Source organism: Meriones unguiculatus, chromosome 4 (genome assembly GCF_030254825.1).
Source record: "Meriones unguiculatus strain TT.TT164.6M chromosome 4, Bangor_MerUng_6.1, whole genome shotgun sequence".
NCBI lineage: Eukaryota > Metazoa > Chordata > Mammalia > Rodentia > Muridae > Meriones > Meriones unguiculatus.
Window position 1 is genome coordinate 101,021,600 of NC_083352.1, and position 18,555 is coordinate 101,040,154.

The 18,555-nt window shown below is 52.1% G+C and overlaps 1 protein-coding gene across 4 annotated transcripts; it reads right to left on the reverse strand.

Moving 5' to 3' along the window:
- Positions 1–298: 298 nt before the first annotated feature.
- Positions 299–18,057, reverse strand: Tcea2 (transcription elongation factor A2). Of its 4 annotated transcripts, none has more exons than XM_060382668.1 (10): positions 17,805–18,057; positions 5,402–5,464; positions 4,980–5,091; positions 4,142–4,232; positions 2,550–2,680; positions 2,171–2,227; positions 1,665–1,819; positions 1,444–1,590; positions 679–750; positions 299–487 (listed from the first exon to the last, which is right to left on the reverse strand). In XM_060382668.1, exons 2-10 carry the CDS (start codon positions 5,453–5,455, stop codon positions 479–481), a joined length of 828 nt encoding a protein of 275 aa, XP_060238651.1. In that variant the 5' UTR covers positions 5,456–5,464; positions 17,805–18,057; the 3' UTR covers positions 299–478. The 4 variants fall into 4 exon arrangements, with proteins under 4 accessions (XP_060238651.1, XP_060238650.1, XP_021502079.1 ...); XM_060382667.1 differs by lacking the exon at positions 17,805–18,057 and adding an exon at positions 9,344–9,567; XM_021646404.2 differs by lacking the exon at positions 17,805–18,057 and adding an exon at positions 8,880–9,086.
- Positions 18,058–18,555: the final 498 nt, after the last annotated feature.

Genomic DNA, 18,555 nt, shown 5'->3' on the forward strand with positions numbered 1-18,555 from the left:
GCTATGCCTGGTGAGGATAGGTGAACACCGGGCAAGGTCCTGTTCTGACAAGCTCCACATGCCACCAACCTACACAGCCAGCATGGTGGAACACATGCCAGCAGTGCCAACGACATCCTAGGATCACATGTTCAAGTCATCTCTCAGAATAGACAGGCTCTTGTCTATGATCTTGCCCCACCACAGCAGAGCTCAAGCGTTGGCGAGCCCAGGGCAGAGAGGTATCTATAGCAATGGAAGGACAGGACACCCCCCCCCCCCCAAAGCCGTGTACAGCCCATTAGGAGCAAGGCCAGAGGAAGGCAAAATAAAACATTTAATAATGAAGGACATAGGGCAGAAAGGTGCGTACCAGGCAGGCAGGCTGGGATGGGGCATGCCACCTTCTGGGGAATCTCCAGAGAAACTGTCCACCAAGAACATTCCAGGAGGGACAGTGTTAGCCATGGCCAGGACTACAATACGTCAGTACAAGGGCTCAGCAGAACTGCAAGAAGGCAGGGAAATATCTTACCAAGGCTCCCCATAACCCACTGGGGCAGAGATAGGATAGGCTTGGGGCTCCATCCCAGAGACTCCCAGGAGGCTAGCTGGGTACAGTGGGCCCTGGTTCCTACTTCAGGCCCAATATGCACTGAGACAGGACTGGAAGCAAATATTCTGGGCCCACCCACCTACCTTCCATCGATTCCCACACTCGTTGCAGACAACATAGGTGGTCATAGGCTCATCAGAGCTTCGGGTCTGCACCTGTAGGGTGGATGGCTGAATCTCTGGTTTTGCTGCCTGATTTGGGCAGTGTTGGTTTCGCACCCCCTGATCTCTGTTGACGACTTGGTTTGAAACTGCCCAGTGACCTACCTCAACCTAGAACTAGGCCTATGGAGAAGGTGGATCACCGTAACAGAGGCCTTTATGGGCCTAAACAACTGTGCTCAGTAGAGTCTGGGATGTAGGGTAAGTACGGGTTCCCAACAGGAGGGTCTAAATAAGTGAAAAGATCAGCCGAGATGACAGGCCTCTGGGCCCTGGCCATCTAGGGCACCCAAGAGCAAACCAGTGGCCAGTCCTGGTAGGTAGTGGGGACTGACCTGCCCTGCCCCTCAGGCCCGGGCCTCTGCAGCCTATTGCAGATGGTGGCAGTTTACACAAGCCCTGGAGCTGTTCTCTAGAGAGACCATCGTCATTCACCCTCTTCTTCCCAATATCTCTTGAGATAGTCTCCCAGAGCACCTCGGCTTCCACCTCCAGGGAGGTTTGGCAGGGTCTGAAGATCCCACAGCCAAACGACATATTACACTCCTGTCCCTCCATACTGGGCAGGGCCAAGCCACCTGGCCTTGGCACAGAGCCCCAGACCAAAAGCAGGGACATAGGTGACATCCAAGAAGGGGATGACTGTGCCCTGAGGTCCCAGACGAGGAGGATAGCGCGGACTCCAACCTGTGTGTAGGTGCAGTTCTTCTTCCTGCACTTGCTGCAGGTGAACAGGTCAGTCTGCGTGCCGCCCGTGCGAGCCATCTGGTGCTCACGGATGGCCTCCTTAGTCATGGCCTTGCGGATCTCCTTCAGCTCATCACTGGCCATTTCCTGAGAAAGGGGTCAAGCGTTGAGCCTGCAGCTCTGCAGGAGCAGCCTGCCCTAGCCCTTCCGGCAGGGCTCACCTCTGATGTCATCACAGCTATCTGCTGGGGTGTGATGGCGCCACACAGCACGTTCTGCCGTAGGCCAGGGTTCTTGGCGTCTTTCAGGTTGGAGATTCGGCTCCGAACACGGTTCTTGTACTTCATGTCTGTGTTTCCCACATCCAGGAAGATGCGTGCACAGGTATTTAAGGACCCATCTGAGGTTTCTGAGCTCTACCCCCTTCCGGGAGTCATGAGTAATGTTCTTCCCAGGTGCTTGAGTCCACCCACTCAAGACCTGTTGGGGAGCTGAGGGGCTATCATGTTTTACCTTCTCTAGGCCTGTTCCTGGCTGAGACCCACATCTATCTAGTACGTAGGCACAGCCCCTTACCCATCTATGGCCAAGGAAAGGTCAGGGGGTGACCCAGAAAAGACACTGGGTAGCCTACCAGTGATGTCCAACAGCTTACTGGAGAAGCACAACTCACGGGCCACAGACTCCATCCGAAGCCCTTGACCCTATATACCTTTACAAAGGATATACTCCTCGATCTGAGCTGACAGATGCTCACAGTCCACACCAACGGCCACGTGGTCATCTGTAAGAGGGAGCCCTCACTAGTTCCCCCTGCTGGCTTTTTCCTCTTGCCACCCATCTTCTTGTATAGAGCCCCAGAAGCTAAACAGGACACTTGCATTCCTGGGAGACAGTTCCCAAGATACAGGTGTTATGATGACCCCCCCCAAAAAAAAAACAAAACAAAACAAAACAAAAAAAACACTAGCTTCCTCATAGTGGGCTAAAGAGAAGAGCTGTCTTTCTGGCAGCAACCTCTGAAGCAAGCAGAGGCCCAGGCAGTGGCCCAGAGGCCCACCCCATGAATCTGGACAAGTGTCAAATCCAGAGCTTGTGCTACTCACGGTCTGTTTGCAGGGCCAAAGTCAGCATCTCACGGCATTTGTTGCGCACAGCATCACAGGTGATGGGTACTTGTGGAAATGTGGTGATCCTTGGAGTGGATGAGGTCCTGGGTGGGTCTGGCTTCTTGCAGCTAGAGACACAAAGCTGGGTTCAAACTGAACCTGCTGAGCTCAGATGCACACCTCCAGCAGCTGATGGCCACCACTGGTAGGCTGCCCAGGGTCCTCTCTTAGTGATCCCCTGACCCTTCCTGGGCCACAGGTGATCCCCAGAAAAGCAAATGTGGATACCATGCTGATCTCCAAAGTCCATTTGCTCCATCCTGACAGACTTCCAGCTAGGCCCAAAGACTTTATTTATCCTTAGTTCAGCCCAGAATGCCTGTGTGTTCTGGCCTCCTCATCAGAGCGGAGCACTAGCTGGAGGGCCCACAGTGAGCCACAGATCACTCCCCAAGTAGATGCCAGTTCCTAACAAAGAGTGTCTGAGCACTGCTCCATGATCAAAATGGGCTGAAATAGTCCTGCTACCTCCAGAGTGCTTCCCAAGAGGCCCAAGACATGGGCCGTGCTGTGAATACCTCTGTTGATGGCAGATACTTCTAGTTGGCTCCAGTAAAGATGTGGTAGGAGGTCCCCAAAGTCAAGGTTTTTCTGTTTATTTTTTTGTTTTTGTTTTTGTTTGTTTGTTTTGTTTAAGACAGGGTTTCTCTGTGTAGCCTTGGCTAGCCAGGCTGGCCTCGAACTCACAGAGATCCACCTGCCTCTGCCAGGATTACAGGTGTGTACCACCGCACCCAGCACCAAAGTCAAGTCTTAATGTCACAGGTAACCACACTCAACACAAATGAAATTGGGCAAGGATCTCCTCACGTCTGGGCCTAACACAAGACTTGCCCATAAATCATGCTGTGCCCAGTAGGCCCTTTCCTCACACACCTCTGGAAATCAGCAGCATCAGGTGGCTCTCTGGAGCAAAATCAATTATATAAATGTGCTAATGAGCTCAGGACATAAAATCATATCAGGACTGATACACTGGGGTCCAGAGCTTAGCTTGTCGTGGCCTGAGCCCAGCCTCTGGCCACTGCTACCATCTGGTCAAAGTAGCCTCTCATCCATAGTCTGTTACTAGCAGTGCTCCTAGTCTCCACAGTGACAGGGCTGCCCTGACCACCTTTAAGGTAGTGGTGTGGCCACGCTTGAATGTGGAGATATGAGCTGGGCCTTCCTCTAGCTCTGGATAGCATTTGCATTAGGGAACCCATTCACCAATCCTGCTGAGCAGCAAAAAAGGAAGTAGACAAGGAGGAGGCCTGGGCTGGGCCAGCTCTGTTGGGTAGTAGCTAATGAAGGTCTCAGTGATGCCACTGACAGCCAGGCGGACACAGCCAGACATCTCAGATGGACAAGAAAGGAACTAAGCAGTGGAATGGTATCCAGCATGAGGCAGACTAACCTTATAAATGGAACCCTGGAGAGGGCCCTTCCCTCAGAGCAGTAACCAGGCAAATGGAGATCAGCCTCCTTTCCTCACTGAGGAAGCTGAGGCAAGAGGCAGAAATGTATGTACCTGCCTTTAGGTATGCTACCTGAGATCCGTGGTCCCTGAGGCATCCTTTGAAGACGATGTGGGCAATGATGCACCCCTCCCTTGATCCCTGGATTTGCCATTAGAAACATCTGCCAATATAAAAAAATGGTTGGTATAGACTGGTCAGGAGCAGGAAGCCAGGTGCTGGCCCAGCCTCAGCCTGACCATTATCCTTACTGCTTAAAGCCATTAAGCAGGCAAGGTGCCAGGAGGCCACCAGACCTTCCTTTTGGTACCCAGCAAGCCCACCAGCGTCTTCACGACTCACTCTCCTCAGGCAAGCTGTGGTGGGACTCTTTAAGGCCCCACCTGGCCAGAAAAGAAGCATATGCCTCATACAAGGCTCCTTCTGAAAACATGGGCAGGGTCTTCCCACAGCCCAAACTAGGGACCAGGACATGTGACTGTAAAGAGGGACAGGGACTGGCTTGTCTCACAGAGGAGTAGACATAGTCCAGGAATGCTGCCTTCCTAATCAACAGGAGCCTCTATGCAACCCAGTTGTCCACCGTCCCCAGAAACAGCCACAGTCTGCCTAGCTCACCTCTTGCATCTTCAGTGGGAACATCCTGACCTGGACCTCCTTTTCTGTTGACCTCCTGCAGCTTGAAAACCTCCCTCCCAGCATACACCCTTGTCTCAATGGCCATGCACCCCAGGCCTTCCCCTTCCCACCACAACAGATGGCACCCATCTTTCATCATCCTTATCCACTTCCAGCCCAGGGATGGGTAGTTTTCTCATCTGTGTTTGTTGTATCCCACTGCCAGACAGCCTGAATCAGGATAGCAGGGCCAGTACTGTGCTGCCAGCAAGAGCACCCCTTACATTCTGACCTGCACCCAAGAGCTTCTTCCAGGACTTGATGAGGGACTTGGCTAGTGCAATGAGCTCCTCATCCGAACTCTGCTTCCTCAGGGCATTGACAGACATCCCAACACGGGTGGACTGTAAGGCAAATGGCCTTGAGTCAGAAGTGGTAGGTGCCTGCTCAAGAGGCAGCTCCTCACCAAGGACTCTTGGCTCCCACAGGGAACAGCTGGGGGATGAGCAGGGACAATGGCTATGATCTCATTTGGAACCCAGAGCACCCACCTCCCACCCCACTGATCACCAGAGATAATTGGAAACCCTCTCCAATTATAAACAGTTGTTTATGCCAGCTAAGCCATGTGGGAGTTAATATGGGGAACCCTGCTAGATGCTTTTGGGATTGCTGTCTCTGGAACTATCCTGGACCAGGACAGGAAGAGCTTACCTGGAGCAGGTGCAGTGTAACAGGCATGGCCTTCAGCTCCCGCAGCAAATCCATGGCTCCCTCCTGGAAGGAAAAGGGACTTTCATAAAGGACTTTAAACCTTACTGGATGCGGGGTGGTGGTGGATGCCTTTAATCCTGGCACTCAGGAGACAGAGGCAGGTGAATTTCTCAGGTCCAAACTGGCCTGGTCTACAGAGTGAGTTTCAGGACAGCCAGGGCTACACAGGGAAACCCTGCTGCGGGGAGGGGATCCTTAGTGGACAACCCCACCTCTTTCTGATCACATAAGGGACTGTTTACATGTCAGAAAGAAGCCACTCCTCTACCTTGAGATGCCCAGAACCCTCCATACATGCTCCTGTAAGCCTGCCACAAGGCAGGAATAGAGGCAAACAGCTCAACAGCCGTACTCAAGATCAGGAACTTTCTCACCCTGTATCTGTGGTGACCTGCAGACTTCATGGAAACCTCACCAGGACAATGAACAAACTACCAGAGGGGGAAAAAATGCTCCTGCTCAACATGGAAGGACACTCAGGTATAACTCAGGTTCCTTAGCTTTAATCCATCTCTGCCAAGGTGGTAAAGCAGCCTCTCCTCATAGTGCCCACATATTGGGATAGCACTTCTCCTATTGTAACAGACAGCCCTGGTTTCCTTCCTCTGCCCAAGCTCTCTGTTCTTCAGTATCTACAGGCAGGCTGCACCTCCAGAGTAGGCAGGCTCTTTCTGTCCCACCTTAAAATCCTTTGCCTTAACTCTCAGGAACCTCTACTCCAGCCACAGGTTTGCAAAGTAGCTGCACAAAGCCAAAAAGGTTTATCAGAGGCACAATTATTGCTAATTGAAAACTGCCGCCAGCCAGTGATGGCCCACGCCTTGAGTCCAGCGTATGAGAGGCAGACGGATTTAGATGGATGTCTAAATTCGAGGACAGCCTGGTCTACATTGTGAGTTTCAGGACAGCCAAGGCTACACAGTAAAACCCTGTCTTGAAAAACAAACAAACAAAAAAAAAAGAAAACTGCCAAAACTGGTGACACAGGTGGTAGCATCTCCTACACTTAGGAGGCTGGGGCAGGAGGATTAAAAGTTCAAAGCTTGCCTGAGCTACAGAGTGAATTCAGGATTAGCATAGACACCTGTGTCTTAAAACAAAGAGAGCGCCATATAGATACAGTTGTGGTAAAGCACTTGCCTGGTATGTTAAGGCCCTGGGTTTGATACCCAGTATCAAAAGGGAAAGGCAGGTAAGATGACTCAGCAGGTAAAGGTGCTTGCCAACAAGCTGTACAACATAAATTCAATCTCCAGGTCCCATATGGTGGAAGGAGAGAACCAGTTTCCAGGAGTTGTTCTCAGACACACACACATACAAGAGCATACGCACACACATGCTAGTGATAACAGATGCAAAAATATATATTTATTATGTATATAAATATATATTATATTCCATAATATATATATATATAAAAGAATGATTGTTTCTTTCTCCATCCACCTCCCCCAAGAGGTTTTCTCTGTATAGTCCTGCTTTGTAGACCAAACTGGTCTGAACTCACAGAGATCTGCCTGTCTCTACCTCCCTGAGTGCTGGGATTACAGGTGTGCATGACTGTGCCCAGCTGATGATAAGTTTTTCTTAAAGCCAGCACCTAAAAGTTCCATAGTCCCACTCTATCTCTTTTCCAGACTGGCCACTGTTAGCGTAATGGCAGCCTGATTCTGGGTTGCCTAGTAACCTATGATGTCATCATGCGTCGCCCACCACCAGGTGTGTGGCAGGCGTGGGTCAGCTGTGCACGAGCTATAAAAGGACCAACCCACCATTTTGTCTCTCTCTTACCTTCCTCTCTTACTTTCCCTGCCTCGCTTTCTTTCCTGGGAGACCACTACCATGTCTCTTTCATTTTCCACCACCATTCAATAAATCTCTTTCATATAATATCTGTTGTGTGCGTGGCATCATTTTTAAGTAAATACTGAGAGCCACCATCCTTCTCCTAGGTATTGTAACTGACAACCCTGTTTTCTTCCTCTGCCTGAGCTCTGTTCTTCACACCTCCAGGACAGGCAGGCTCCTCCTGTTCTTACCTTAAACCCCTCACTCTGCTTAAGACTGCTCATCTTCCTAGCTCTTCAAAGTTTTATTCAAACATCTTCTTCCTACAACTGAGACAGACTCTTCCAACACCCAACACTGTTGTGCTTGCTGTCCTTCAAGTTGCCACTAGGAGCTCATGTGTCTTCATATGCCACAGATGTTGAGAGAACCCACCCAGCGAGTCAAACCCTCCTTACTAGAAGCAGTGGGAGGGGCTGGGGCTGACCCTCCAACCTGTGTGAACTATTTGCTCAGGCTGCAGCCTTGTTTCGTGGCCCTAAGGCAGGTTCCTCTCGGTGGGACTGTACACCAATCAGCCCTGAGGTGACTGACTTCCTGAGGAGACCTAACCCTCAGAGCCAGGGCCTCTCTTTTGCAACAGCCCTGCACTCACAACAAGGGAAGCCCAGACAAACCACCAGCTATTCCAATGAACCTCTCAGGTTGCTGGAACCTCTGCCGTTTCCCTTTCCACTGTACAGTCCTGTCTGTGGCCTTCACTCTTGCTGTGTCTCTGCTCAGTTCCCAAGCCCCTATGGATTCCCACCCCATCTCTGCCACCTTCGGTTCCAAGTTCAAAATTTTTAACACCCTTAGCAGAAAGAAGCGCACCAGTAGAGCTCAGCAACCCAGGTGATTGCAAAGTGGGTTCTGTTTCCATTGTAAAGGGATATATGGAAACTTAACCAACCCCCTTCCTGGTTTAGACCCCAGTCCTCCAACCCTGACCAACAGGAACCCAGAGCAATCCTGGTCATCTCCAAAAGCTGTCCGGCAGCCTTCCACTTCAAGCACAACTGTACACTCATGACTCAGCCATCAGGGCTGATCTGGGAGTGATGCTGTGGATGAGCGGGCCATACTTCGCCCTAAGATCACCTCCTAGTGCCTTCCCACCCACGGACGGCAAGATGCAGGTGCCATCATCCCCTAAGGATGCCCCTGGAAAGGCTACGCAGGTGGCCACGGTTGGAAGGCAGGCTGGACTGCCAAGCCCATACTGCCCCGGGCCAGGCAAGGGGCAGAGTCGGTTTCCTCAGGTCTCAAGGCCACAATCTCATCTCGGAATTTCTACTGTCTTCCCATACCGGCTGCCTGAAGCCTGACAAAGCAGGGGAAATATTTTATTAGAGAAACCTGGTTCTGGAGGGTGGGGAAGAGAGGGGAGATAACGGCTGAGCCAAGGACGTCCGCTGCCACCGCTGGGCAACGGAACATGGGGCAGCTCTCAGTCAGCGTGGCGTCCAGTGCGAAGCGGCAGTCCCAGGACAAGGTGGAGGGCGGGCCTGGAGAAGGGGTCTCCACTGGGCTAGGTGTCATTCTGCCCGAGGGGGAGGTTCAGAGGGTCCTGGCGGCCCCCGCCCCTCACCGCGCTCTTCCTGGTCACCATTTTGTCCAGCCTCCGGGCAATCCGCGCAATCTCCTCCTCCTTGCCCATCACCACCTCGGTGGCGGGGAGTTGCGCCGGTTGCGCCGCCCGGCCCGACCTCGGCTGCCGCAGCCTAGACCCGCGGTCCAAACCTCCGCCTGGCGGCCGCGTGCAACATGATAAAGAATCTCCGCCCCCGGGACCACAACTCCCAGACGACTGCGCGGCGTTAGGCGCGCGGCCCGCTGGAAGAGGTAGTTCAGTCGGTACCTCCGCCAGCCCACCGTCCTACATGCCCTCCAAATGCCAGGGAGCGGGTGGAACTAGAGGAGGGAGAAGTAGAGCCCTACGGGGCTCCCATCTGAGCCACTTGCCCTTCACTGGTCACCTCCGGTCGCCTCCACCTGCTAGAAGTGCGCGCGGTCGGGACCTCTCAGCTCGGCCCTAAGCCACGTTGGACTTACCCCACTGTTTTCAAGCCGAGTTCGGGTCGTTCTTCCCTCCGCGCAGATGCGGCGTACACTGTGAGGTCTAGGCCCCAGACTCTGAAAAGCCCGAAGAATTCAGGCTTTAGCCAGGCAGTAGTGGCACATGCCTTTAATCCCAGCACTCTAAAGGCGGAGAGTTAGGGGGATCTCTGAGGCCAGCCTGGTCTACAGAGCTATTTCCAGGACAGCCAGGGCTACACAGAAAAAAACCGGTATGGGGTGGGGTTATTCGGGTTCCGAAGTCAACCTAACAAGAGTGTAAATCCCATGTTCTCCACGTTGCTCTCCTTTCAGTCTCCCAACCTGTGAAGGGAGGATGACGGAGGTTGCGGTCAGGATCATCCGATTCACATTATACATTGAGAACAGGGCAGGGAACTGAAGCAATCAGGTACTGAGGCAGTGCCTCAGGAAGACTATAAGCATGCTCACACAAGAGAGGTACTTCTTTCCTCGTCTCTACAGATGGTGGCAGGTGTGCTGGTGCCAAAAGATAGTTGTCTGAATTGTTGCACTTGTTGAGTCCTGCTTTAACTTTTTACATAACTATCTCTGTTGAGCCCTACTTTGGTTTTCAGTGTAACTGTAACTCCTGTATTGACACCTGCTTTCCTCTTTGGCGTAAGTGAAGCCATTTGGTCTTTAGTCTCCATCTTGATCATAAAGTAAAATTACGTTCAGGTTCTCAGGTTCTGCTTCCCAGTGATTAATATGCTGACACTTTGTAAGGTCAGAATAACCTCTTATATTGTTAAGTCTCTATGGTTTCATTTCTCAAACTTTGTATACTTTATTTCCTGGACATTCTGTAAAGTCCCCACTGCAGGGCCAATCAAATTAAAGGTCATACGTTGTTTAGCTAGTCAAAATGATATAATGCTGCCCTCCCCTTGCTTCCTACACCTGGTTACCTGGTTGTTACCTGGTTACAGTTTTTCTTATAATAAAGCCTGCCTTAAAAATGGTCCAGTGTCACTTCTTGGTTCTCAGATCCAGACTGTGTCCCCGACGGGTCAGAGTTCAGTGTTCAAAAAAATTTCCATCTGGGGGCTGCAGAGATGTCCCAGAGGTTAAGAACACTCTCAGTTCTTGCAGAGGTTCTGAGTTCAATTCCCAGCAACCACGTGGTGGCTCCCGACCGTCTATATCCTTTTCTACTGCCATGCGGGTACACATGCAGATAGAGCACTCATATACATAAAATAAATAAAAATCATTAAAAAAATACTTCCATCTATCAGAGTCTGCTGTCCAAGTGATCAGTGTGTGGCTTTTCTTCTAGTTCAACAGTATCCACAGTGACCAGGAGGCAAGAGGGCAAATGGAATACACAAATGGTCTGAGCTGACCGTTTAGTCAGTTAGGACACCTTTACCGTAAGGAAAAGCATGAAATTTGTTGTAGGTAACAAAGCTCTTCCAGAGATGAACAGGGCTGTACAGCCTCCATACCAGGTCTGATTCTGCCCTTTACTGGGAGCTGGGTCCTTGCTGTAGGCTAAACCCAGCCAAGCAAATTCTGGGAAAGGGAACTGTAACGGAAGCTTTGGTTTCTTTGTACGTTATGTAAATATGTTTTTGTTTTAATCCCAAGTGTGGGATTTTAATTGGGCTATAGTTTGTCTTGTGCGGAGTGTGGCCTTTGCCAGCTGGTAAAACAGCCTACCACGTGTGGCAGGGAGAGGGGCATGCCACTCTCTAGGACTCTGAGGGTATAAATATGAGAGCCAAGAAAGAGAAGGTGTGGAGTTTGGTATTGGTGTGTGGTGTGTGGTGGGTAGCAGTTTGGAGAGACCAGAGACAGTGTAGCAGTTTGGAACAGACAGGGTGCAGCAACTCCGTCTGTGGTTAACGGAGATTGGTATAGAGCCCTAAAGGAACCCCTTGACCCTAAAAAGCTGGGAGAAGCAAAGGGGTTTGGACCCCCTCTCCCCGCTAACCTTTTCTCTTAAGATTGGGGATTTAGTGGAAGGGAGGCCTAACCACCCCAAATAAAGGAACACAGGGAACCCTGTGTTTGAACATTGAGTTAATACTTGCCGGACCCTACCACGGCACAGGCAGTAAGGGAGCCACCCAGCCAAGCTCTGTTTGGCTGAGGGTTGACACCCATCAAAGGGGCTGTCCACCATCCCACTGAATAAGTAGTCCCAGCCCCGGCTAGTCCCAGTGATGAGCAACAGCAGCCTGTAGGTGGCAGGAGCAACCTACAGACCTCCCAAGCCCCTGATCCTTTCCCCGAGGACAGCCCACTATATCACCAGCAGGGGAGCTAGGATCACAAAGACGCCAGATCAAAACTGTGTTCAGTCCTGAGGGGTCCTCCCTTGTGGAGCTGGTGCTAACCAGCCAGAGATTTCCACATTCCAGCTTCGGAGATGAGCTGAGTTGGTAGTGTCTGCTTAGCATGTAGGAAGCCCTGTGTTCAGTCCACAGTACTGCATATAAACCAGGCATCACAGGTACCTGCCTGTACTCCCAGCACTTGGGAGGTAGAGGCAGAAAGATCAGAAGTTCAAGGTCATCCTCAGAGACATGTAAGAGAGAGCTTTCTAAGAAACAAACAAAAATCTCTGATCCCAGACCCTCCAGGAGCTCCAAATGCAACCTTCTGACCCTTGCTCAGAGAAGTCACCTGACACTTCAGACCCCTCCCCACACACACACACACCTTGCTGACTCTGGGAGCTTTATCTTTAGTGGAATCTCCCACCAAACACCTAGACCATAGACTCACCCAGGCATTCTCACCAGCATGGTGCTGTTCTCTGCCCTCTGAAGATGGTGGAGAGGGACATACCTGCCTGCTTTTGGAGATGAGAAGTTTCTTAGACAGTGTGATACCATTTGGGAAAGAATCCTTCTGGCAGATGGCCTTGCGTACCTTGTTGGCCTTCTTACCACTGGGGGGGGGCTTTTCCCAAGTTCCCTAAAAGAGGCTCTTCACAGTCCACCAATTGGCTTTTGCACACAACCTTCCTGGGGCACACATACACACTCCTGGTTTTTCTTAAAAGTCTGTCCCTGCAATGGATCTCTAACTTCAGGAGCCCTCAGTGAGCAACAAAGCCCTATCTGAGGGGCTCTGGGGTGGACATAGACCATCTTGAAGGTCTGAAAAGGGCAGGCAATGCCCTAATGGAGTGGGGTCATGGGACATCCCCAGGGTCTGCCCCACCAGTCCACTGCACCTTTGACCCAAAGCCTGCCCTTCCCCCTTCCTCAGTTCAGGAAACAGCGGAAGCTCAAGTCATTTATTTTTCTATTTGTGATCCCTACCCCCCGTCCCCGTCAGCCCAGAGCTGGCCCTGACCCCAGTGGCCAGCTTCCCCTCTGGCCAAGGCAGGGCGTTGGTGGGTGGGAAGACTCACAATGCCAAGCTCACACGGAGCCCCTTGTTTCCCATCATCACAGACTGGGAGGCATCCTCAGCCCCAGGAGGTCCTGCTCCTGCCACCATATGGTAGTCCCTCCCCTGCATGCAGGTCCTCTAGCCCATTTGCGGGAATTGTGGGTCTCCACCATAGCGCTCTGTGGATCCACAACCACAGCCAGTCCCTCCTCGGACATTGGCTTCTGTGGTCAGTCAGAGCAGTAACCAGTGACAGATAAAAGAATCTCTGGTCAGATGAGGGGAGGAGGTGGAGGCTGGGCGCATGGATGTTGGCTTTGTCTGTGTAACTGCCAGGTTTTTGAGCCTCAGTCTCCTAGTCTACAGAATGGGAAGAGCCATGGCTTTATGGAAACGTCCATTTGGAAAGTCCCCCACCAGCTCACAGCCTGGCCAGGATCCAGCTTCCTCCCCCAGAGGCAATGCTAGGGAGGCAGGAGGCATCCCCCAGAGGCCAGTGAGGCCCTAGCTGAAGGCCTGCTCTAACAATGTGCTTCCCCCACACAATTCCCAGAAATGCTGCCCCCCTGCCCTGCCAGCCCGCCAGCCTGGCGGCCACTCCACCCTCCTGCCCTAAGGAGTCCCAGGCAGCCACCAGGTCAGAGGCACTGGATGAAGCACGGAGGTCTGACTCAGAGACAGCAAACCTGTGGATTTCTGAGGTGGCCTGGCCTGCCTGTCTGCCCTGCCATCCTGCAGAGACCAGCCTGGACAGAGTCAGTCAGAGTTAAGCTCCTACAGGAGCAAAGCTGTGCCGAGCCTATGGGGTGCCAAGTCACTGAAAAGTCTTCCCAGCTCAGAATCAGAGGAAAAAGCAAGATCCTTCCAGGCTCCACTGGGCCTCTTGGCCCTCAGGCTTCATCCCTGCCCTTCCATCCACCTGCTCCCTTTTTTTTTTCTCCAGTGACTTTAAACAACTCCCCAGCTATGTAGAATGCTTTTTGTATGGTTTCTTCACCTGTTTCTTTTAGGTGTGGGCTCAAAAACCATTCATGAAAAAACTGACCTAGCCCCTTCTCATACCTAATATTCCTGATACTGGCTTATTTGTGGATTTATTGATTTTTTTTTTTCTCTTCCACTTCAGAGTGGAAACATTTCACAGCAAGGATTGGGGTTGTTTGTTCTTTTCTAATTTCCTACCTCAGAAGTCTGGTGCCAGCAGGGGGCTCAGTACCAAAAGAATGAATTGTCTCTGAGGAAAGGAGAGTGGAAGTCCCTAAACATAGCCAGCTGGTTCCCCACCAAAGCTACTTGTCAACAGCCAGGAAAAGAAAAAAAGAAAAAGAAAATACAAAGCTGGGTATGATTCCTACACCTACAATCCCAAAACTCAGAAGGCAGAAGCCAGCCTGAGCTGCATGGAGAGTTCCTGGGCCCTTTTTTTGTTTTTATTTTTGTTTTGAGACAAGGTCTCTCTGTATAGCCCTGGCTGTCCTGGAACTCACTTCATAGACCAGGCTGACAACCATGCCTGGTCCAGTTAGCAACATTTTTAAAAAAGAAGGAAAATATAGCCAGGTGGAGGCAGGGCACCCCTTTAATCCCAGCACTTGGGAGACAGAGTGGGTGCATCTCTGTGATTTTAAGGACAGCCTGATCTACAGAGGGAGTTTCGGGACAGCCAGGTCTATACAGAGAAACTGTGTATCAAAAAACCAAAATGGAGGAGCAGGAGGAAGAAGAAGAAGAGGAGGAAGAGAAAGAAGAGAGAAAAATAAGGAGGGTAGAAGAGGAGACAGATGTTTTCTTTCTCTACCCTGGTCTCCCTTTTATCCCCATTTCCCAGTCTGTCAAGGCAGGGAGAGGCCAGCCCAACATGGCAAGGCATTCAGGATAGGTACTACCCTCCAGAAGCCTAAGTGTAGGCCTGCAGTGAGCCCACCTTATAGGCAAAGGACCACCAAGGGAACCGAAGCACTCATGAGAAAGAGACAGCAATATCCACAGACCCGAGCTGAGAATAAAAGTAACGATGAAAAGCCCGGCAGTCCTGAGGTGTGGGGGTGGGGCCGAGGGTGAGGCCAACGGAATGGGCAAGAGTACCGGCCAGCAGGGGTTGGGGAAACTGGACAGAATGTCTGGCGCCTCCTCAGCCCAGTGGGTTCTCTCTGGCCTGAAGGCCAGCCTTCCTTCCTGAGCGGCTGTTTCCTGGCTCCGCCCTGTTGTCGCCACGGAAACCCATGAGTGGCCCAGCTTCCCAGCCAGGTTCCCATGGAGCCCCTGCAGAGCAAGAGCCCTGTGTTTCTCCAAAGGCCCATACACAGTAAGCGGCTACTTTGAAGGACACAAGTTGACCATGCAGCAGCCATCCTGGGTCAGAACACTTCAAAACGCTGAACAGCAGCCCTGGCCCTCTCCTATACAGCCCACCTTTCCTCCAGTGACCCTAAAATTGGACAATGCCTGTGATAACACCCCGAGAACCCACATGCCCACCACAATATAACTCTGAAATTCTGGAACATCCTTCAAAATATGTCTGATCCCTGCCCCGCTCACGGAAGCCACTCCATCGCATGTGGCTTGCTCCCAAACGTCCATAGCACTCTCGGCTGCCATTGTCGGTGGTGACCCTGCAGTAATGGGTTGCATTTGCTTCTCCCATCCCTATTGTTCCCATCCAGTCCTCCTGGCCAAATGGCACACAACAGATAAGAGCCAAGCCACCTCTACCAAACAGCGTGAGCATCATTCTTTAACCCACAACAGCCACCGCTTTAGCCATAAATGCCATCCCTCCACCAACCCAACACCCACTGCCTCCATGCGCTGAATGGGACTCTTTGGTTCCATATGACTGGGAACTGGGCCTGTGAACTTTTCCAAGTACCCAGCATTTGAAACTACTGTTATCCACTCATGCACCTGTTCATATCGCTTGCTGCGTGTACCTATAAAACCAGGCAGCCCTTGTCTCCTAAATTGTGCCCTTTCCCAAAAGAAAGGTGTCAGAAACTTAGCAGGATGCATCCCAGGACTGAACACAGAGATGAAAGATCTATTGAGCTAGGACCCGAGTTCATCTAAAGCAGACCTATTCATGACTGAGAGCCACATAGGCCTGATATTCTAAGGCACCAGACTCTGTCAAAGGCTCTGACTCCGGGAAAGAAGGATCACCCTAGTTTCATAGTCTCCCAAATCTAGCTCCCAGAGACTTGGGAGGTCAGCTGGCAAGGTTTGGTGCTGAGAGCGGCATGTCAAAAGGAGGATCTGAACTGGAAGGCTGCTTGCAAAGAAATGTCATCCACCTGGAGCTCCGTCGCCGTCAGACAAGGGACCCCACCCCACCCTTTGGGAGTGGGAGGGTCCAAGCCCTGCAGGACTATGTAATTGGTCCCAGCCTCTCTGTTGTACAGCAGCCAGAGCCGTCTGGTGGGAGCCTGGGAGGTCTGTGCCCAGGCAGTGCTTGGGAGGTCTCACCACCCCCAGGCAGAGCAGAGCCAAGCCAGTCCCCCACTGTAGCCACCAAGGGGAACTACCCAGCATCCTGTGCAGGCCTCACAGAGGCCTGGGGTCCAGGAAGCCTGAGGAAGGGGAGTAAGTATAGGGAGGGAGGATAAGTGCATAGGGTCCACTTGACCCCTAAGCCAGCCCCATGCTGGCAGAAAACATTTGCCCAACCATTCCAACTTCTTAGGGGCTGGGGGCATAGATAAGCTCCTGTCATGGGTAGGTGTCCATCTCAGCTGAACTAGACTGAAGTGGGATTCCAGTAGCAGAATTTCCCTTCTCCCTTTGGCCAGAGCTAGGACTGTTCATCTAACAAAGAAGCCTTGGGGGTCCCTTCCTTGGGGTGCTGAGGACATTTTTTTTTCTGAGTAGAATGAACTTCCAGTCCTCAAACCCTGAGTTTCTATCCCCCTATAGGAGAGTCTAACTCACAAGGACTTGGGCAGTCACTAGCATTATGGTCTACCTCACCCCACACCCTGGGAACCTGACAGACAGATACACACACACACACACACACACACACACACACACACAGACCACACACAGACATTCACATGAAATGTCCTCTCCTAGCTAGCTGGCCACACCCACAGCAGTCCTGTGCAGCCTTGGGGAGTCTCTCCAGCCCTGGGGCTCCAGGGTCAGGGCCACCCTGCTGGCAGGCTGAAGTCACCTCCCCCATTGTTGTCCCATCTGGAAGAAGGGTGGGAGCTGCCACAACTGCCAAGCTGTGGGCAGTGAGGGTAGCCTGACCCTACAGAGAAAAGGGAGCACCCGGCAGGCTCCTCCTGTCCAGCTCACAGGATACGATAGCCTGACATCTAAGCCACAGCTTGACTAAGAGGAAGGTCACTGGCTGGTTCCAGGAGAGGTGACTGCTAAAGGGTCATGAGGGGAATGGGGTAATGCTGGATATTCTGTTCAGAGCACGAGGCTGATTCTGAACTATCACAGAATTCCAAGCCCACCCCGGTACGCGAGGCTGCAGCACAGGTCTCTGAGATCCTTTTCTAGGGCCCCAGTGAACAGCATCTCAAAATAGCTACTGCTCCGGCTGAGCCAGGCTCTAGGAACCCCAGCCTATAGCCGTAGCTATGGAGTAAAGGTAATTTCTGACAAAAACTGATGGAAGTGAGGCCTTATCAGGGCAGCTCTGGTCCTTCGTGTTGTTTGTTTGTGGTACCGAAGATGGAGCCCAGGGCCTTTCCCATGCAGACCAAGAGCCCTGCCACTAACCTCTCTACCCCCGGCCTCCGCCTCCAGTTTTTTGTGCCCTCGTTTGCCATGCCCCTGCGTCAGCTGTTCCGTCTACCCACCCTTCTAGACCTGGCTAAGAGGGGCTGCCCACTGGGCAAGGCCCGCACCACTGCCCAGCTTCTGAGAAATTATTGAGTTGCTCCAGTACTCAGAATTCACGCCCCTGCGGCAGGTATGGGGCCTCCAATGGGCGCTTCATTGACATTTACATGACAAAATATCAGCTGGTGACAGCCGCCGTCCTCTAGTCTGAGGGACTTTGGGGAACTCTGGCATCTCTCCAGGGCAAGAGTGCTCAGGAAGGGAGGGGCGCAGGCGCTGTAGGACTCACACGGGCAGTCCCAGAAGGGCGTTCTCAGTGCTCCGGGTAGCATATCTCGACACAAGAGGGAAGGCTGCCGAGTGTCCAGGGTACACGTCGATGGAGTTCCCGACCCGTGACAGACAGTTGCCAAGGACATTGGATTTCTGCCTATAAAGTTACAGTTGACAGCGGAGGAGGGGCAGCCCACAGGAGAAGGCCCTCAGTTTCTGGGGCCCAGATCCTTTCCCAGGGGGGATGCTGGACAGATAGAAAAAGAAAATGAATGAGAGCTTCTTTGGAAAACTCCTACTTTTGCTCTCTGCCTCACCTACCCAGGCCCTTGTCTTTTCCTGGGAAAGCTGTCTAGCTTGGGCAGGAAAACCAGCTACAGCAGCCCACACACAATAGAAGCAGGGACTGTCTGGGCCCTGGGCCCACCAGTCCACCTTTCCCTGTGGACCAGGTCCCAGGTTCTTTCGCCTTGAGTTTGGGTATGGGCGGGGGAGTGGGGGGGGAGGTCCACCTTTTGCTCATCTTCAAGGGAGAGGAGAACTGGAGAGAGGCATTGGAAGCTACCAGGCTGAGCTCAGCATCTGAGGTCAAGGCAAGACAGGAAGAGGCAAGAACATCTCCAAAATCCCACCCCCTTTCCTGAGGTGCACGATGAAAGTGACCCCCTATAACTTGGTGCTAAAATAAATCTTCCTTCATCCAATCCAGTGCCGCTGTCCCCTCCCCTCATTACTGCCCAGGGGTCTGTCTCCGTGGGTGGGGTGGC